Source organism: Netta rufina (genome assembly GCF_964035555.1).
Source record: "Netta rufina genome assembly, chromosome: 10".
Lineage (NCBI taxonomy): Eukaryota > Metazoa > Chordata > Aves > Anseriformes > Anatidae > Netta > Netta rufina.
In genome coordinates, this window is record NC_140133.1 from 21,466,819 (window position 1) to 21,487,853 (window position 21,035).

The following is a 21,035-nucleotide window of genomic DNA, read 5'->3' on the forward strand; positions in this document are numbered from 1 at the left end:
TCTGAATTAATGGCTGCTAGCAAAGCTGGTAATTAAACAAGTTTGTTGAGACTACAAGTTGCAAGACTGGGGGGTGCGGAGAATCATTTGGCATTTTGTGCGTGCCCTACCCTGCATATTTGAAATACTTTATCAGGTAACATTTTGATAAAATCTCTTCCTCTATGAGTTACAATCAGCCATGTAAATAATAAATATGTGTGTATTTATTTTAGCCTTAAAGTTGGACTTTTGAAAACAGAGCAGCTGAGGGAAGTTCTCTGTGTCCCGAGTAGCTCAGACGCGCTGATCCGAGCAGCTGATCAGCATGTGGCTGTAGCAGGAGTTGTACAACTTCTGACTTGAGGAGCAGAAACAAAACTGGATGCATAGGATTGGGTACTGAAACTGCGGGAATTCCAGAGAGACAAAACTTCCCTGCAAGTTCTGGGTTACGCCATCCTCCTGCCAGCAGGCTTGTAATGGAGCCCACGTGCTCACAGCAGGCGCTTTCAGGGCAGATCGGGTGTGGACCTCGGTGTCAAGTGAACGCTGTCTTGATGATCTTCCTTTTCCAAGGGCAGACAGCACTTCCAGTTTGCTCCCAGTCTCTTTCTGTCCCTAGGAATGAGAAGCAAGCCTAGGCCCAGAACCCACTCTTCTGTGAGTGCTCTCCTGGTCCCTGAGCCCCGTTACAGTCTTTGTCTTTTGGTCCTTGTTCTCATGGTGATGGGCAGCCCACGTGTAGGTGTGTGTCACCAGCAATACCAAGGACTTCGTTAATTCTAGTTACTTTTGCAGGCCGGCAAAGGCAAGGGGATCTTGCCTTTCTCTTTGTCAAGGTACCATTTTCTTGAAGAAAAGCATTTTTAATGCAAGTTTTAAGAAAAAGATGTCTCATATTCTGCATAAACCTAGGTTAAACAGTATTTCAGGCTGGGTATTTTTCATGGTTCTTTGAGAAGTGTATTTTTAGATACGCAGGCTGATGTTATGTAAGCAGGCAGTCTCATGGGACAGTCTAAATAGAACCAGAAATAGCAAGAGATGAAAAAAAAATGGTGCAAGGTTTTTTACCAAAAGCATAATAGGAGACTCAGGATGAATATGTGAATCGGGACCTGGACGTATTTGTTGTCTTTCTTCACCTCCATATTCAATCATCTACAGAGTACGCTAAAATGAAGAATCCTGTAATACTGTTTATCATTTACATAATGCTTTAGTAATAAGTTTGTAATTAAGCTCTGCTGAAGGCGCTGGGCTCAGACGTTCCACTTAGCACTTTGAAATCAGTAACGTCTGAACACGAGGATTAATGGTGCTCCACCAAAGATAAGATAAAATGGCATTTATTTGGCTATTTTGATTTTGTTTTGCTTGGTATACAAAGTCTTGAGACATTATTTGTTTTGTTCTCCTTCATCCTAGGTACACTAGAGCCCCACTTGTCAGGCCTGCTGTGGACAGCGATGCTGATATCTCTGGCTATAGTCATAGCTCTTCCTAAGCCCCATGGTATCAGAGCCTTAATAGCTTCTACAATATTACGCCTAATATTTTCAGTTGGTTTACAACCTACTTTATTTCTTCTGGGTGCATTCAATGTAAGTATCAAGTTGGTTTTTTTTTTTTTTTGAAGTTCTGTTGCTTCTTATGTAAGGGCTTCTTACCTGCTCCTGAAGGCAAAAATAGGCTGGAACACTGTGGCAGAACTGGGGTAAGGAGTCGTTCCCTCCTTGGTCGTTGCTAGCAGAAGTACTTTGCTGCTGCTCATTTAATTCTGCTTCCCGAAGCCGGAGAGCTCTAAGGTCTCGCTCAGTTTTGTCACAGTCTCGTAACAGCTCCCACCCCAGCCAGAAATGTAAAGAAGGCTCTGTGACCCTCCAGCACTCGGATGTTCGCTCAAACCCGTCTCCTGCTCAGCGACTGAGCTGCAGTATTTACAGGATTGTGTAAGATGTACTAAACAATGCATTTCCCAAATGTCTGTCTGCAGTCTACCTGCCAGCCAAGAGCTGACACTAAGCAGTTTTGCTACAGTAACGTGTGGACTGAGTATGTAAACTGAGCTGCCAGAAAACTTCATTAATGCTCAAACCCGGATACTTGTGGTTTCTAGGCAAGTAAGCCAAAAATGTTTCTTTGACTGAGTCAGCAGGAGCTGTGCAAAGATGCATCTTCTTGAAGCGTTGGCCTTTATTACAAAGTGCTCAGCTTTAACGTGCATCATTTAATAGTGTTCCTTGTCGTCAAAATGTCACCAAGTGCCGTGTGCTAAAGAATCAGGGTTGCATTGTTAGGATTGTTGCTGCTGTTGTTAATTGCAGAGTTTAGCAGGTTCCAGGTAAGTCGAAGGCAGCTCTCCTTCAGTGCTGGTGGCTGGGGCTACACAGGAGGATTCCTGTGTGCATGATCTGAGAGAGAAATGCTGAGGCAATCTGGAGCGCTCACTTATTAGTGAGCGGTAGGGGCTGCTTCAGAAATGTAAGGGCTGCTGGAGGCTAGCAAGTAATTTGATTGCAGAAAGTGCAGAGCTTAGAGGGTTTTTTTAGGGCAGTTTACCTCTCACACCAGGGAGTGTTCTTACTTTCTTCTTTAAATCTTGAAGTCCTGATGCCCTTTGACAACTGGCTGGGGACAGGAGTCGATGTTCCTGTTTTATAGACGTGTTCAGTTTTAGTTTTGGCTCACTGTCTCAGCTGTGCAGAAGATGCAACAGAAAGCAGCCGTTGACTGACACGTAAAATGCTGGCATGTAACAGCCAATTCAGCACTGTTGTTGATGTTGCCATATAGCTGAGTTACCACCAGCTTTGAAAAATTGCCTTTTTTCCTGCAGGCTATGTCTTGCAACTAATTTATGATTAATCTTTCCTTAGGTTTGTAATAAAATCATTTTTCTGATGAGTTTTGTGGGCAACTGTGGAACCTTCACTAGAGGATACAAGGCAATGATCATGGATGTAGAGTTTCTTTATCATCTGCTGTACCTCCTGATTTGTGCTCTGGGGCTTTTTGTACATGAATTCTTTTACAGCTTGTTGGTAGGTATTCATTTTGTCTTCAGAATGTTTTTCTTCCTATGTGCTTGTAAAGTCCCACCTAGATGTCACCCACTGCTTGCTTTCTGCTTTACAACCGGACGCTGTCGTGCAGGCACTCTTTTGAAAATGGGGCTCTGGTGGTGTCGCTTAGAAGTTACTGTGGGAGGCTACAAGATCCCTGCCCTATCTCCTCTTCCTGACTTTTACAGACAAATGGAGAATTGTGGGTCTTCTCAAGCATATTAGGCCAGACACCTTTTTAAAGTTAAGTTTGGTTAAAACTGCTTGTTACAGTAAATGTGTATGCACTTTCACCAAAGGTATTTAGTATTTCCCTTCGTGGTAGTTAGTCCTCATCTCGGACACTAAGGTCTGTAGGCTCTCTAGGTTAGAGGTACTGCTTGTGGCCCTGCTCTGACTTCCAAGATGATAAACCATTTTAAATTGGTGTGACTCCAGGTAATATCACTACCTGGTGAAGGTTTAAGTTCTTTAAGGTCACATCAGCTCCAGCATGAGAAAAAAATCATTGAAAAATCTAGCTGTAGAAAATGTAACTGAGCAGCAGGTGCTTGAGGGGTTACTATGCTGTGAGTTGTTTTTTTTTTGTTTTGTTTTGTTTTTTAATAAAAAAGTATTCTAAAATATTAATCTCTTTAAAAAATAGGTTTACTAGACACACAGCCTAGAAGATACTGATATTAACGGGGAAAACTAACTACATAACGTAGTGTTCATGTAGCTACAGCTGTACTCTAGGCCTCACATAACTGACAGGGATGCCTGGCATACAGTTTTTTTCTGTTTGGGGTGGAATTCATCCTGTGCGGTGCAATTCTTCTAAGAATAAGCAGTTAAAGGAGTATATCTAGTGTTGGTGGAGAAAATGTGTCACTTGTAATGCAAACCCAAAATCTCATTCAGAGCTCTTTATTTTCATCCCTTTGTTTGATGTCTGCTGCATCCTCTGGTATCTGCATTGCTTATTTTCTGTATTCACGTAGGTCCAAATTAACAAATACCTGTCCTCTCGCTGTCAACCAGCACAGAGCCAGCAACCTGCCTGGGCTGTGCTCGTGCCATGTCACAGGCCCAGAGGAGTGAGAAGTGAAAAGACATTTAAATGGAAAATTTTCTTCCCAACTCTAATTTGGGTGAAAATATTGCTCACTGTTAGTGTGCCACAAAAGATACTGGTAGTACACATGAAAAACAGCCCTTGATTTTGTTTGTTGTCCCCAGCTGTTTGACTTGGTGTACCGAGAGGAGACCTTGCTGAACGTCATCAAAAGTGTCACTCGCAATGGGCGTTCCATCATCCTGACGGCTGTTCTTGCGCTCATCTTGGTGTACCTCTTCTCCATCGTGGGGTACCTGTTCTTCAAAGATGACTTCATCCTGGAAGTAGACAAGCTCCCAAATGAAACATTATTGCCAGGTTGGTAGCAGTGGCTCACTTTGACTGTTGAAGAAAGTAATGGACTTCTGTTCCCCAGAGCATGCTGAGTGTCTTCCATTTTTTGTGAGAGATTCTGGCTATCTCACAGGTTTGACAGTTTCTTTCTTACCAAGCACTCTGCTTAAATAAATAAAACAGGTTGGAGCAAATGGATACCAAATTTACCCTTTAAATTTTGACAAGATGCTGTAATCCACTGCAACATATAGAGAGGTGGGGTAGCAGAACCCCTGAAGACAGCACTCGGGCTTTTCTGCACACACTGAAGAGTTCTCCTCTGTTTGCTAAAACAGTTGAGATTATCTAATTCATCTAACACCTACTCCCTCCCCCAGTTTAATTACAAACAGACTTTAGGTAGGCTATCGTGGGGAAGGCTCTGCACTGGGGGGATATTTAGTTCTGCCTCAGTTTGCCAGATTTTGTATGCTTATATTGGCTTTTAATGGTGCATTCTAGTTTCAACATAAGAAAAATTAATATTTTATCTAAAATAACCCCGTGAATATAAACGAAGGGAAATTACCTTCAAAGCCGTGATCCTGTGAAGTTGAGGTCTCTGTGTCAAACTCTAGTTTGCTCATAGTTTTTATAGACTGTGTTAATCTCCCTCAGTTTGTTGCTGTAGTTTAAATTCCATAGTAGACCTCTCAGTGCTGAACATAGGTTGCATATTGTAAGATAAAACGTTTTGTTGTTTTCTTTTCCCTTGCCCTATAGCATCAAGTAAGCAACTCAGTGGATGGGAAGCACAGAAATGAAATTCGTTAGAGAAGGAGTTTGGGTTTTGGCTTATTCTGACTTCTTCTTTTTCTCTCACTTGAGTTACTCAGACAAGCACTGTTTGACATACCCACTATTTTTTCTAATTTTACTGCCTACCCTGTAGGAGACCAAACCTCACTGACCTTATTATTTCACATTTCCACCAAGCTGGAGAAACGCCAAAGATGTGTTACTGTGTGGCACTGGGGTGGTTTTGATACTTGTGAGATGTTGAAGGGCAATTTTTCAATCACCTTGAAAATTCACTGTGCACTAGAACGTAATATTTTTGGAACAATTTCAATTACATTCTCAACTTTGGAGCTAATGCAAAATAAATGCATAACTATGGTCTTGAATTCATAGAAATAAGAAGTTCATATTTAAAATTAAAATCACTGAATGTGTGAATTGGAAAGGACTGTGGTTGTCTAAACTCTAGGATAACATACAATTCTAAATCTGCCTAGTAAGTGCAGACCCAATGCGATGAGGTATCTTAATATCTGAAAAGTAATCTTGCAAAACACAAAATATTAAATTATTTGACTCATCGCCTTTTGTTTTTAGATCGCACAGAACCGGGTGAGACCATGACTGGCGAGTTTCTCTATTCAGACGTGTGCAAAGCAGGTAGCAGTGAAAACTGTTCTTCAATCATTCCTTCAGACCGTGAGTATCTGCTTAGCTGCTTTTGAATTACTAACTTCTTATTCTGAAGTTTTCACACTTTTTTGAGTTAAGCACCTTAAGTAAAATTTGAAGGAAAAAAAAAAGCCCTGTATACTCAAAGGGGCAACAAAATTAAGACAATCAAGTTAAGCCAACAGCATAAATGACATTTGTAACATGAATTCTTTAGAGAAACTTTTTGTAACTGAGCAATCCTTTGATAAAACATTGACATATGCTTTGATTTTCTATCTTATCAATTTGAAAAGGAAGTGATGTAGTTTACCTTCTTGCAAGGTTATTATTTTAAAACATTAGGCTCTTAAATGTGATCTCAGAGGATAATGCTCTGAAATATGGAACAGAACATTGTTTACTGTCAGCATTATTTTATCTAGTTAACTAAGGAAACTGTTTTTAATATCATGTCAGGAAGTAGTCAATGGATTAAGCAGACAGGGTAGGTTTGGGGGGTTTTTGAGATCAAGAAAGTGCATGTGAGATATTACTGGTAGCGTAATCACCAGCCTCAGACTGGGCACTGAAAATTTTCAGTTTTATTTTCTAGAAAATGTAATTTACTAACTTTGAGATTTATGATGCTGGCTGAGAAAGCCAGACAGAACATCACTATTTCTTTTAGAAGTGGAGCTCTTATATGGTCAAATGTTTCAAATGTCAATAGTGGCCACAAGCCCATGCTCTCAAGAAGAGATGTCTCTGTTTTGCTCAAGTGGCCTCTTTGATAAAATAAGATTCAACATAGATACAAGAATAGCTTCTTTATTCGGCTCTAAGAAGAGTGTGCTTTGTCTTTATGCGTTCTGGCTGCAGAAGGGAAAACTTGAGAGATGTGTTTATATCGTAAATAATCAACTTGGTATCAGGGTCTCACGTGGACAGAGATGTTAACGATGCCCAAATCTTTGGCCGCTTCTGTACCCTCATGGGTTTTGGGTATTTCTGGATTTCTTAGGGATTTAGACCCATCTAAGGCTTGCCGTGGGAAGGTGGGATCTGCTCATGAGCATTTTTATGATGAAATGTAAGTCATGAGACTTTTAATAGGTACAGGGAAAGTATATGAAATTAGGTAATTAATTCTTGCAGTCCTGGAACTGCAACAGTGAAGTTGGAGGCTTCAGCCAAATGGAGAGAGGGTCATAAAAAACAGTGCTACTTTTTTAGTAAAATGCTGTTTCCATAAGCAGTGATATTTTAGCCATTTGAAAAATAAGAGTTGAAGTTGCCATTTTGAGTACAGCCCAAAGGCTGTGCAATCTGTTAGGCACCAAGGGAGAGTGTAAGAGGCAACACTTTGTCCTCTGAGCTGTCAAAAAGCTATGATTCTGTATAAACAGGCATCTGGTGATCCAAAGCTATGCATACTAACAGAAATGGAAAGAGATTTAACCAAGTCAGAGACAGCAGTTTATGCACAAAAGAAAACTCTGCTGGTGAGGAGAGGAGGGCAGGCTGGAGCCACCAGAGCAGGAGACCTCTGATGGTCTGCTCGTGGCGTTTGCAGTGCTGGCTGGAAATTGGCCGTTTGCAAAGGGGAGTGAGAGTGTAGCCAGAAAAGGATGGAGAGAATCACTTAAAACTGATCTTCTTGCCTTCTAAACGTGTCTTTGCTTGCTGTGTTAACAGAAGTGATTGCTGAAGAAATGGAGGAAGAGAATAAAGAGCATACGTGCGAGACGTTGCTGATGTGCATTGTTACTGTACTGAGTCATGGGCTCAGGAGTGGGGGTGGAGTAGGTGATGTGCTCAGGAAACCATCCAAAGAGGTAAATTATCACTGAGTGGGGGTGGAAAAGTGATAACCGTGGAGGGCTGGGGATGTAGTTCTGCTGGGGAAAATGTGTATATATTCTTGAAACAGATGTAGACCTTGCGAACTAGAAGGGACCACGCTTTCTCTCTGTATAATAGTCAGACTTCAGTAGTACCAAATCAAACAGCAGCCAGTTCAAACAAGCTTTGAGCCATGATCTTGTTTCTTAGTACACGAGACCTTTTTCAGCTTAAGGGTATCCAGAACGAGGCCCAAATGAACAGAAATGGTGTAGCCAACAGTTTGTGCTTTGGGAGTTCAGGATTTGAAAAAGCAAGAAAGGGACAAGCGAGCAAAGGATTGCGTTAGGTAGCAGAATGAAAGTGGTGTGGTGGCTGATACTATGCGAGTGGCTTGAGTTGCTTTCAGGAACATTATTGAGAAAAGTAAGATGTGTAAAGCAGGGAATGAGATGAGAGGACAGGGACCAGGATGGCTCGGAGCTGGGACTGTGGGGAAAGGAAGGGCGTTGTTTGGAGCAGTCCTTGCAGAGCAAAGACTAGTCAAAAACAGCAAGAATTTTTCATAATACCCACAGCTGCCCACAGAGCTGTTTCAGTAGCTAATTGCACTTATCAGAGCCTCAGGCTTGTCTCTCTCTTGTCATCCCCCAAAACCATATTGGAGACATAGGGGCAGGCTTGGTCAGAGTGAATGCTTTGCACCATGTAGCAGGGGAAAGGAAAGAGGGTCCTCTTCAGCCTCATTTTGCCCTCTCTGAGCAGTGTTGTGTCTGTCTGCTTTGTTCCCAGCAGATAGCAGGAGTTAAGTATATGGTCTGCAATTTCAAGGTGTTATCCAATACTTAGCCTTATTTTCAGCTTAAAATGGTTTAAAGGCTATATAATTCCCAGCTAACATTTGGCACCCAACTGCCTGGTGCGGTTCTGAAAATGAGGGTTAGGCAATAAACATGACATGGGCACTGCAAAGTCCAGCTTTGCATCCTGTTTCATTCAACACAACATACTTGGTTTATAAGATAAACAAATCCTATGATATTCCAATAAAAGATTTTATAATTAACACTGGTACTATATCGATATAGAGGCAGATTAATATAAGGATATCATTTGGATTGGTTTGCAGTGAGCAGGTGAAGAGAGAAAAAATTCATTGTGTAAGAGAGAAGAGCAAAGACTTGGACATAGTAAGCAGAAAGCAACTCTAGGGATTGCATACCATTAGCTGACTAATTCAGCTCCTTTTCAGTAATTTTGCATTTTAGTTTCACTTAATGTTTGAGTTCTAAGTTATCATTGGAGAACATCAGAAATGGAGAGTCTAAAGGGAGGAGTTGTGGGGCTGCATACTCGTCGCTGAACTGCAAGAAATGTGTTGTAAGGGTTAGATGGATATGGATTTGGGTTGTTAATAATTAAAATATGTATCTTGCAGGAACCTCTCTTTGCTGCTAGAGTGATATATGATCTGTTATTCTTCTTCATGGTCATCATTATTGTCCTTAACCTGATTTTTGGTGTGATCATTGACACTTTTGCTGATTTAAGGAGTGAAAAACAGAAGAAAGAAGAGATTTTAAAAACAACTTGCTTTATTTGTGGTAAGTGTAGAAACACACTTAATACAGAGTTAGGTTCCACATGCATAGAAACTTGGCAGAAGGAAGAGATGGGGAATGTATTTTTATACTGCCTTTGCCTTAAATCTTTAGTTTCTGCTTCTCCTGTGCTTCAAATAATTTTATATTGGAATAGGAGAGAATTTATAAACAGACATTTTTCAAGGGTGCAGTGTTAAGTAGTGTCTGAGAAAGTTTCTCACAGTAGATTTGGAATTAAGCTGCTGAGCCTTTGAGGCCAGTGCAATTAACTGACATGGCACTGCAGAAGTTGCATAACACGTAGACTGACAGAAGTAACCTTTGGAAGTTTGCTGCAAAGCAAATGTTGCATTTGGTATCATTTTGCCTAAAAATAGGAGATGTGTTATGAAATTCAGCTGTTTGCATTCAAGGTGGTTACCTTTTTTTTAACCAAAAGTTATCTGTTATGTTACCAAATGTGACCAGCACTTGTAATGCCTTCTCTCCTCTCTCCTTCTTCCCTCTGTTTGGTGGCTGTTCATTAGAGTTCTTGCCTAATATTCCGTGTTCATTTAGGAATGCTTGTGACTGTTAAGATCTGCAGCAGACCGTAGATTTTTTTTTCTTAGAGCTCATTTTCCTAGTCCCAGTTTGTAAATACTAAGAGTTATAAATGTGTCACTCTTGTAGGTTTGGAAAGAGATAAGTTTGATAACAAGACAGTCACGTTTGAAGAGCACATTAAAGAAGAGCACAACATGTGGCATTATTTGTGCTTTATTGTATTAGTGAAAGTAAAAGATTCAACAGAATATACAGGACCAGAAAGTTACGTGGCAGAAATGATCAAGGTGAGTTTTGAGTATTCTCTATTTTACTTTCTTTGTAAGCAAAGACTTGGAGTAAGATTGTTCCTACAATAATAGGCTTAATCCAATGCCTTTCCTTTTCAAAGTGTCTGATAAAGATAAGTACTTATGATGTGCTTGGCGAGATAATTTGATAAAAGATAACACATTGATGGCACCACATTGCAACGTGCTACAAATAGATGGTGCAGGCAGGGTCGCTTGTGGGAGGCTCCATGTGCTGCAGCACAGCACTTTGCAGCTTCGTGGCTGCAGCTTCTCAGCAGCTGGAACACTCACGAGTGTGTGCCAGAGGAGGTGGCAGTGAGCAGTGACAGCTAGGTGGTCGCTGTGGTTTCAGATGGATAAAGAGAAGCTATTGTTTTCAAAACTCATGTACTGCTGTTCAAAAGAAAATTTTCGTGTTGGTGGAAGTGCCTGAAGTATACTAAACAGTTTTTAACCTGTCCCAGTGTAAATGTCTTTAAAAGACTTGTAAGATTTGCTGTCATATGATCGTATGATTTTAGCTCACTGTGGTAAGAAACTAAAATTAATATCTGCTCAATTGTAATGCCTTTTAATGAGAGAATTAAAAGCCTCGTCTCTGCCAAGTGGCAGGTTCAGTGCTCCTGGAATTAGATCCTAAACCCCAATTACTAATTTGTGTGTCTTCTGGCTGGTTAGCAAAAGTAGTTTCTGGTTTATAACATTTAGTTGTTATTTATTTGCCTTCAGACAAATAAAAGCAGAATATTTGTCTTATTTATCTCTGAAGTTTTTGCTGTGGAGGTGCAGCCTTCCATTAAGTGGGGGATTTGTCTTGGTCTGGTCAGAATGTAAATCTCACCAAGATTTCTTAGAGGTTAGACATGTTACTTTGGGGTCACTAAAGTGTGTGTCCTAGTTCTGGATTTCTGCCTCTGTAATGAGGGCTTAAAGAAATCTTGTGAGCAGTCACCTGACAGAGGATTAGCACAGTGAGATAACTAAGTCCATCACTGCTGCCTCGATTATATTGCTCCCTTTATTTATCCCACTGCAGTAGGCATTACTTCGGGGGGGGGAGCGTTGCACTCTTTAAAAGGTTTCTGCTTGTAAAAGAATATTTTGTGTGTTGTGTTCAAGCTATTTTAAAAAAATGTTTGAACTGGCTAGCATTTTATTAACAAATTATTATTTCAGATTAAAAGCTTAACTTAGGTAAGAACCAAAAGCTCAGTCTTTGAATGCGATTGCAGTAATCATAAAAAATAGAAAACTTTTCCTAGAATTCCCATTCGTAGAAGTATCAGCAGCAGGTAGTTCCCATGTGTTGAATGGGAACATGCATATGCGCAGACCAAGTGTTCATGCAGCTGAAATTTTGTACAGCTGCATGTCCCAGGTAGAGGCTTTGAGCGTGTCCTGCAGTTGTTGCTTTTTGCATTTCAGGAACTAGTTTTAAATTGAGAACTGAGGGTTCTCAGGGTCTCGGTGCAATGCTGCTGAGGGCACGGTGTAACCGTACAAGCTGTGGAATGGGAAGTAAATTTGCTTTGCACATGAGCGGTCTGCCACAGCTCAGCCCAGGCATGGCCGGAGGAGCTGGGGCTGGGGCTGGCCTCACACCGCAGCTCCCAGCAGCATTTTCCAGTGGCCGTACTCCTTAGGGCTGGTGTGGCTGTGGACTCTGAAACTCAAACAATTTCTTGCCGTTGTTCTTTAATATTAAAAATGTTCGCTTGTTCTTTTCCACACCAGAAAATCTCCATGTAAAACCTGCTGAATGTGTTTCTATGTCAGACCTCTTTTAAATACTTCTGTAAAAGTCGGAAGCCCTCTGTTCTGCTGAAGGTGTGTCTAGGGGTAACTTCCAGCACAGTTCATCTTTTACTCAAACCACCTGTCTTTATCCCATAAATCTGAAAGGACATGCAAAAGGAAAGTTAAATGTCAGCAATTCCAGAGATTCAGATTCACCTGTTGAGGGTGAGGGTTTATTTTCTGTTTGTACAGAGTGTGAATGGGAACCTAGGGCTGCTTAACGTCTGTCTGCAGCTACCAGATTCTCCTTGAACACCTAGTTAGTTCGTGGTTATATTTAAAAGGGACTTTTCCCCACGTTTTCAAACTGAAGGTGGCACTCTAACATCTTTGATACTGACATAGATGGGGCATGTCTTTTTCCATGAACTGTTATGCAGTACCATTGTTCAGCTGAAATCTATACCCATTTTTAGTAGCTGGGGGTAGGAAGCATAATGTGCTCCGAGTCACACTGTGATTACAGAAATCACCTCAAATACACTTCACCTTTGTTCTGACTCCCAGCAAATATCCTTAGAAACCTCTCGGATTTCTGTCTTTTGGCAATTTTAAAAAATAAAGAAATTACTTCTGCCATTTAGTATTTGTATTTTTCCAACTCCAGAGAATGTTAAATAAAACAGAATTTAGGGCACTAAAATGGGATTCACCATCAGCTGGTGAGTGCATCCAGCACTGCTTGTACAGTGCTTTAGAGATATTTTAAGCACTGTGGTCTCCAAAGAATCCTGGACAATTTCACTTATGCCAAATAGTGAATATTCAGAAGCCTTAAGAGTGATCTTGAATTTTGATGTTCTCTTGTCTAAAAATAATGTGTATAGAGAGGCAGTTTTGAGGCTGGCCACTGAACTGGATATAGCAGAGCTGAATCTTGCCCACAGAATTCATCTTGCAGCCTGCAGGAATCTGACCCAGTGTAAAAATAAGTTGTAGCCAGGAAAATTAATGATTAACCTCAATTCTCTAGTGAATTTTGTATTTTTTCATGGATAGAAGCTAACTAAGTTAAAATGCAGCGTGCAGAACGAAGTCAACAGTTAAATTGGGAAACCAAATTTAAGGAGCATTCTGAACACCATGGGCATGTTCAAAATAAACACCAAAGAAACCACAGTGACCTGACAGAATCGAACACACGGTGTTTCAGTACTGATTTGTAACTCTACCTTCCATAACGCTCTTCTGTCCCGTGAGACCGATGTGGGCCCGTGTTTGTGCTTGTAATGCTGGGATTGTTTTCATTGAAGTTTCTGTTGGTTGTGGAGCTCTGTTTGTTTGTGTGCTGTAGCGTGGGAAGCCATGCTGCATTGCTCGTGTAGCTACAAGTCGGCCTTTCTGATTAGCAGACCTGGAATTCATCGCCAGCTCGCTCCCCTGTAACTAGGGATAATGCTCACTTTCATCAGGAAGGTGAACACGTGCCCGCTGTGCCGCCTAAAGCTTGTGAGAGAGATTAGGAACCTTAGCTGGGAATTGCTGGAGCAATGCGAGGGGGAGATGGGGTGGCTGGTGGTGTTTGATGTGAAGCTAAGCTCGCATCCACGCCCTCGCTGCTGCAGTGAATCATCTGCTGTCCTGCAGCTCTTAGCAGCACTTCCAAGGTTGATAAGTTTATGGTTTGCAGGAGATGGCAAGCAGAAGCATGGTACGAAGCAGATTGCCCTCAAAATGCAATCTTGAATGGTCTCATAATACCTATTCGATATCACAGAAAGTACCCTCGGATAGAGGGAATGGAGCTGGTCTTTAATTCCCAGTGTTTATAAAGCCCTTCCGATGACCTGACTTCTGTTCATCTGGTAAATCACTGCAGATGTGCACTTAAGATAGCGAGGCTTCAAGATGGATCGATGCCTTTTGAAAACTGTTTATCTGGAAAGTATGCTAATTGTGCCGCAAAGCTGGTAGCCCAGCGCATCCCGCGTTTCCCAGGAACAAAGGCGGATGGTTCGGCTGCTGGATGGCTTTGTAGTCACCAAGGAAGATCAGGTGATGTCTGAATAATACCATGTGTGTAGGAGGTGGGGGGATCCACTTATCGTGTTGGCCAGACATTGACTTCCACACCCAAATGACTAATGTGAACTTGGTGCAACTCCCTACAGATTAGTTCATTTAAATGTCTTATCTACCCATCCTCTCGGTCTTGAGAATTTCTTCTGCAGTTTTCTGCGTTTGCCCCCAGTTCCTGCAGCAGCCTCACCCGCATCAGCCCTTTTGGCACAGCTGTTTTCCGAGTCCTGGCAAAGCTCTGCTACAAACAGCTGTTTGTAGGCATTTATAATATGTAAAAGAAAAAAAAAATCCTTCTCTGAAGCTTGATACATGGAGAACCACAAACACAAATCAGCTCTCTGTGCGTTCACAGGCTGTCGTGCTGCAGCTGCAGCGTACTGCCACTTGCATGGACAAATATTTGCATACACGACTCTTGCATACACTAAATACAGATTTGCATATACACCTTCACATCGGTGTTTGATCAGAGTGGGTAAGAGCTGAGTGATTTTATGCACGCAGATATGCATATTAAAAATAGACCTGTTTGGAAAAGTTCATAGCACAAAACTTCCCAACTAGCTCTTGCAATTTCCACAAACTTTTAATGTAGCATTGTGCCAAGAAGGATCCATGTCATTAACCTCTGTTACAACACTGAGGCAGAGGTGTTAGGGATTGCCCAAGCTCACATGTCCAGATCCAGAGCGCTGAGTCCTGAACTTTAAATGGGATTGTGTTGTCATCTGAAAATGAACCATTTATAAATAGAAGTGATGGTGCAGATATCCTTAAAGGAATTTGGAATGGAAATGAAGGCTAAGGATTTCCTTTTGTGCCTGAATTAATCTCTTAGTATAAAACTGGGCATTTAAACATAGTACTGGCTTTTTTTATGTCTTGAGCTCCGTGCTGTACCATGGTTGGAAGGTGTTTTTTCTTATCGAGTCTCCAGTGTAGCCTGTAACTGCTGCCTCCCAATAAGCAACAGCAAGGTTTCGTTAGTCTCAACCTTTAGAATTGCATTCTTCCAGAAGTGTAAGTTCAACTTGAAGCCTCCTTTAAGGAGTTAAGCCATTATTGTCGTCATGTTCTGCAACGTGGCAGGAGCGTGGGATTCACGGTGCGCACGGCTCTCCCTGGTAATGGCTTTGAAAGGTTGCTGTCCCCAGGCCCCGGGCTGGATGTGGTTCAGCTGGAGGTGGCTGGAACTGGATTTGAACTGAAGCCCCTGCAGCAAAAACAAGTGGCCAAGGCATTGCAAAAGGGGCTCACCAGTTCCAGCACTGGTGCAAGGCATGTGGCTGTAATTAGTCTGAGAAAGTGTTCGAACTTGGTTATATTCACGTGTAGGTTGTGCCTGCGAATCCTTTACTTTGGGGCAAAATCAAATAGAAGAGATTTGTCATGCTTGTAGGTTGTGGACTGACTGCAGGCATGGAAGAGAGCAGCCCATACGGATCTCTTGTATGTGGTGTTGGGCTGCGGACGGAGAACCCAGGGCGCCAGAGCTGGGCACTGACCGCAGCCCCGGGAGGTCAGCGCCGCAGCTGATTGTGCTTAATTTGGTGTGGTATCTGCCAAACAAGCTGCATCTTGAGATACCGTACTGGGTTAGCTAATATAATTGCAGGGTTAAATAAAAAATAATAGCAGGGGCAGAGAGGAGCCAAGAGGTGTGCTTGGCAGGAGGCCCTTGGCTGCTGGAAACTCTGCGTCACCGGCACGGGCCGGAGCGCTGGGCCTCGCTCGCCCAGCTCCTCGTCGCACCCTCGCCATGAGGCAAGGTGCAAAGAGGCAGCGTGAGGGGAAGGGCTCTGTCAGGACGACCTTCCCCGTGTGGTGCAGGTCCCTGCCGGGCGTGCCTGCGGCCTTCACCACACAACACCCCTGCGCTGCCTGCCCGGGCCTCGGTCTTCCCCGAGCAGTGACCCGGGCAGGGCCCTGCCCTGCAGGGAGCCTGCGAGAACAAAGGCGGGGTGGGTGGCACCTGGAAGGAAGGAGCCTGGCCTTGGGAGTGCTCTGATTAAATATGTAACATCCCTGCAGCGGCTGCAGTCGGGGGAGCACTTGTTCTCCTTCACTCCTCACCTGCTTGGCATAGAGCAGGGAGAGGTGTGAGCCTCGCCGTGCTCCAGCAGCTCTCTGCTCTACAACAGCGCCCAGCAAAGCTTCCTTTTGCATTTGGGATTTTTTTTCTTTCCTTCCCCTCGCCCCCAGCATCCTCCTCACGTCACCCCATGGTGCCGAGGCCTCGTGCCTCTAACAGGCTGCTGGTGCAAGACCCTGCTGGTGTCTGTACTGCAAGCATCAGCTCGGGCTTGTGCCCAGCAAGTCTCCACGCACCAGAAAAAGGGTCTGGGTGGGCGACAGAAGCAGCGCAGGCTGCAGCACGGTTCTCTGTTTGTATAAAAAGAGGGACAGGTCCCTAAGCTCGCAGGGTACACGTCTGCTCTGTCCTTGCTGCTGGAGCCCGGCCCAGGAGGGAGGGAGAGGGGAGCGCTGGGGGCAAAATAAACTGTTCTGTCTGCAGCCTGAGCCGCACGCGGCGAGGGGATGGCCGAAGCCTGAGTCATCGCCACCGCTTCCTCCAGCCCACAAGTGCCCCCGAGGCCCTGACCCCGTGCCGCGGGTGCTCCGGAGGCCACCCGGGCCCTTACCGGACATGTTGAGCAAGAGTAGGTGGGTCGCTGCAGCCGCCGGCAGCTGTTTGCTCAGGCTTTGCATGTTTTAATTGTTTTGTCCTGCCCAATGGCTCGTGATGTAATACGTCCTACTTCAGTTAAAATCTAGATCCAAACAACCAGAAGTAGGTTGCCGCGAAGAGGTGGCACCGTCCGCTGGGAAGGAGCGAGGAGGTCTCCTCCGGGAGCTCCCACCAGGGCCGCCCGCCTCAGTCACGTTGAGCTGGTGGCGTTTGGTGAGGTAACCCCGCTGCTGGCAAACAAACGTCCGGCTCCAGTGAGTCACTTCAGCAGAACTGTTGCTGGGATGGATGGGGGGATCGCTGCCTACGCAGAGGCGATCTTCTTCCACCTTTGGAAGCTGCCTGCCCTCCAGGTTCCCTGCTGCTGCCGGGCTCTGCACCAGTGCAGAAGCCACTTCTGTTCTTAATCTATGGCAACAGTGAAAAAGGAGATTGATTTTTATTTTTTTTTTAAATATCATTAGCCTCCAATTTAAAGACATGGGTGGGGCTTGAAACTATTCTTAGTGTGGAGTGGGGGCACCGTCGAGTTCTTCATGAAGAGGGGAAAGTTGATTTGGGTGGAAGAGGTGACGGTAAGCCCTTGGCAGAAGAGAGAGAGATGCGGGGCTTTTTCCCAGAAGCACAAGAAAGAACCAAGAGGACTTGCATCTTGCCACAAACAAAACGACAAATTGCACAGGGCTTTTCAGTTTCAAAGCACTTCCCAGAGCCGTTTCTCAGGTGTGGGATTTTTATGACACGTGACAAATTGAAATCTGCTGCCATCACCTCCCCTGACTAAGCAGTGGCCTTGCTGTGCCGGCTCTCGGGATTTATTTTTTGACGAGCACTGCACCAGCCTTTCAGCACCCCATAAATATTAGGCAGGGCAGTAGCTGACAGAAGGGAGGCCCAGAATAGTGACTTCCTCGGGGCCGGCGGCGAGGCTGAGTCCGGCTGTGCCGTTAGCGGCCGCCCCGTGCCCGGGGAGCGCAGCTAATGCAGCTCCTGGCACGTTCCGCGCTGAGGTCGCCTCGGGAACCTTTCTTAGAATAAACTCTGCGGCAGAAGCAGGGAAGAGCGGGCACTTCTCAGAATGAATTGCATCTGCATCATGCAACGCAGCTTCCTCTTTTTCAAATTTCCAATCGTGGACGTTTTAAGAGACTGGTCAGCATCGCCCCCATGTCTGAGATTTAATGATATTTGCTCTACAAGAGGGACTTTTCCAACTTTACCTAGAAAAGAGCTAACCCGAAACCCAGCGCTTGTGGTTAGCCAGCTTCCGTCAGTGGCTGTAGGCAGTTCGTCTGCTCAAACAGAGGAAGCTGCGACTGTGACGGGAAGAGGGAGCTGACTGCACACCAGGATCGCGGTGCCTCGGCGTGCAGGAGGACCACAGCAGACAGTGCATAACTGCGCTGGTATGCGAGGTGCCAGCAGCCGCCGAGGGCGTGCAGCAGCCCGGTGGACAGGCAGGGGAACGGGACGGAGACCCGGGCTTTACGGCTCGCCTGGTGCCTTTAAAAAAAAAAAACAAACAACAAAAAACACGCAACAAAACCTACCAAACCTCGAGTGAAGGATGTCAGGCTGTATCTTTAAAGGCACCCTGGTGTTCAGTTAAAGTTCAGCAGAAACTAGATCATCAAGATATAAATCTTTTATTCAACCTTGAATAGCATTTCTCTGCAGACCGAGCGCTGCCGGGAGGCGCGGGGCCGGGGAGCTGGGCTGGCTGCGCACACCGGCCCCGCAGGCCCCCCAGCAAGCGACCTTTTCACATTCCTGCTTGGTTCCGTTCCCACCATCTCCGCTGAAGGCATCGTTATTAATTATTGAAAAGCCCCCCCAGCAGCCAGGGGCAGAATCCAGCACCTCTGCAAGGTGCACCCTGGCTCCTGGGCTTCTTTCTGCAGCATGGGGGACGGATGGAGAACAGGCTGGAGGTCACCCAGGCCAGGGGAACAGCTGGCAGGGCCTTGCAGGCATTCCCCTCGCCCTGTCCCTGCCTGTGCAGGAAATTCCCAGGTGCCCAGGCTCACTCTTGGGCAGGCAGAGCAGACACGGGGTGGTGTGCCCCGTCCCTGGTGCCATTCCTGCCCTGCCACCTCAGGCAGCCGATAGGGAAGCCATCAGTCTTGTCGCCTTTTCGTCAGCCTTCTCCTTTCTCAGCTCGTGGAGTTCACGTGGATCACTTGTATTTTTAATCCTTCACCATAGCCATGAGAACTGGAGAAGGTATTTTGTTGTTGGGGTGAAAGCTGAGATTTCCCATACTCGAGTGGCTTCCAGAGCCGGGGCTCTCAGGAAGCCAGCGAGCACCAAACGCCAGCAGCAGCTCCAGCCTCTGCCCGTGTCACAAACTAGAAAAGGGTTGGGGTGTTCCTTACCAAAACATCACAGGTAGGGAAAAAGTGCTGGCCCGTATTTTTAATCCAATTTGCTCGGTCCTTGAAAACATTTAGCCTTGAGGACAGCCAGGAGGGGAGCAGCAGTGTCTTAGTCGCTCCCCCTGCCCCGTTCGGGGGCGATGCGGGGTGGCAGAGGTGAGCAGGAGCGACGGGGCTGCCTGCTCGCCCCTAACCCAGTGTTTTACTCCTGCTGGAAGCACGCAGTGAACTGCTGCCCGTTACTGCTCTTAAATCTTAGCTGTGGGACTGTCTTTCCCTAAAGTCCAAAATATTTTGGCACTTGTCTCGATAAAGGCATGTTTTTTGTATATATATATTTTCTTTTATTAGCAGAAACCATCTGCCCTGCAAGCAGAGATCAGGAGAAAAGCCTTTCTGGCAGTTCTGCATCATGTGGGAATCCTGTGTTGCACTGCATGGGAAAGGGCCTAATTTATGCCTTTTAATCTCTGCAGTAGTAAACTCCGAGCAGATCAGAAGCAACTAATTTAAGATGATGATTCTTGGCAAGAGATCTGAACTGCAGAAAGGCCGTGACTGTGCCTCGCCGTAGAGGTGCGCAGCCCTCGCTTCAGCACCGTGCGTGCTCCTGGAAAAGACTGAGCACGCCGGGGGGGCAGAGGGATGGGGGAGTGGGTTTGAGTTAGAGGTTTAGGCAGGCGATGGCAAAACTCCAAGGCGAGTTCACAGCGCCATAAAAATAAGCTGTAGTTTTGAGAAAGTGCCCAGCCTGGCCTGCGGAAGCAGGGGGAACTTTGGTGGCTGTGAATCGGTGGTGCTGAGCGGCCCTTGGGATGCTGCTCGGCCAGCAGGCTGTTAGCAGCTCATCTGGTCTGCCCGAAACAGGAACAGCTGCTAAATGTCACCTGTGAGAGCACACATCCTCCTCTCGTCCTGTGTTACCTTCACTTCCATTTTAGAGAGCATCTCCAGTGTGGGAGGGGAACCAGACTAGATAGGAAACCAGTGCTAAACTTTAGGTGTCGAGATGCGGTACGCACCCCTCCGCCTCTTTTGTGGCTTTCTATTCCGTTCCTGCTTTTATTTTTAACGTCACCGGCGTGTAAGTGAGGGTATGTGTGAACCTCTGTGTACATATTAATAAAACCAAGCAGCTGTCCGCTGAGTTCCTGACCATACCTTGAACGTGGAGCATCAGAGACTTTATCTCTGAGTGAAAACTTGGTTATGAGCAATACATTGCAATTTAATCTGTCCCCACGTTTTAAATCGAAACATCTGGTCATGGTGCGGATTTTTTTCCTTTCATTAAAAAGGTATTTCAACTATAGCAGCGTTTTGAGGTAGAACGCGGTTCCTTTCAATAGAAAGCAGAGCCAAGCTTTGCTTGACCCAAGAAGAAAAAACCAACTGCACCAGCACAAAACTTCAACAAACGTGAGTTAGAAAGCTGTAAGGTGGCAGCGATCTCCTAGCGCTGGGAAGTGCTTGTGCTGACATGGAGTGTGGTGGGTTTCTTTGTCCGATGTTCTTGTCTCACTGAAGTGTAGCTGGGAAAGAAATAGCTGGGGGCAATGAGCTGCTGGAAGGGAAAAGCCAATGAGAAGAGCCTGAGCTTTCAGTAGGTACACTTGAGGTGCCTCATGGCCTCTAGTGGGCAATTTGGCAAATTTTCCAGTAGGATGGAAGCGCTGCAGGGCTCGTGTCCCTGAGCAGTGCCCCAGCGTGGTGCTGTGCTCCCTGCTGCTTGGGTGCCGGCGTTCCCAGGGCGAGCACTAATGACAAAACCTGTGTCTGATCCTCAGGAGAGAAACCTGGACTGGTTCCCCCGCATGCGTGCCATGTCTCTGGTCAGCAGCGACTCGGAAGGAGAGCAGAATGAGCTGAGGAACCTGCAGGAGAAGCTGGAGTCCACCATGAAGCTGGTGACCAACCTCTCTGGCCAGCTCTCAGAGCTCAAAGACCAGGTAAGGGAGACCCGACAGCAGGCGTGCAGGCACACACACAC

The 21,035-nt window shown here is 45.2% G+C and overlaps 1 protein-coding gene across 1 annotated transcript in view; it reads left to right on the forward strand.

The window, feature by feature from the left end:
* Nucleotides 1-21,035, forward strand: part of ITPR1 (inositol 1,4,5-trisphosphate receptor type 1) — a 163,617-nt gene that overhangs the window by 137,044 nt on the left and 5,538 nt on the right. The window contains exons 50-57 of the mRNA XM_084293035.1: nucleotides 1,411-1,586; nucleotides 2,862-3,026; nucleotides 4,269-4,464; nucleotides 5,821-5,922; nucleotides 7,573-7,712; nucleotides 9,158-9,323; nucleotides 9,996-10,156; nucleotides 20,833-20,994. Of these exons, the coding sequence (XP_084149161.1) occupies nucleotides 1,411-1,586; nucleotides 2,862-3,026; nucleotides 4,269-4,464; nucleotides 5,821-5,922; nucleotides 7,573-7,712; nucleotides 9,158-9,323; nucleotides 9,996-10,156; nucleotides 20,833-20,994 (1,268 nt within the window). The remainder of the gene's footprint in view (nucleotides 1-1,410; nucleotides 1,587-2,861; nucleotides 3,027-4,268; nucleotides 4,465-5,820; nucleotides 5,923-7,572; nucleotides 7,713-9,157; nucleotides 9,324-9,995; nucleotides 10,157-20,832; nucleotides 20,995-21,035) is intronic.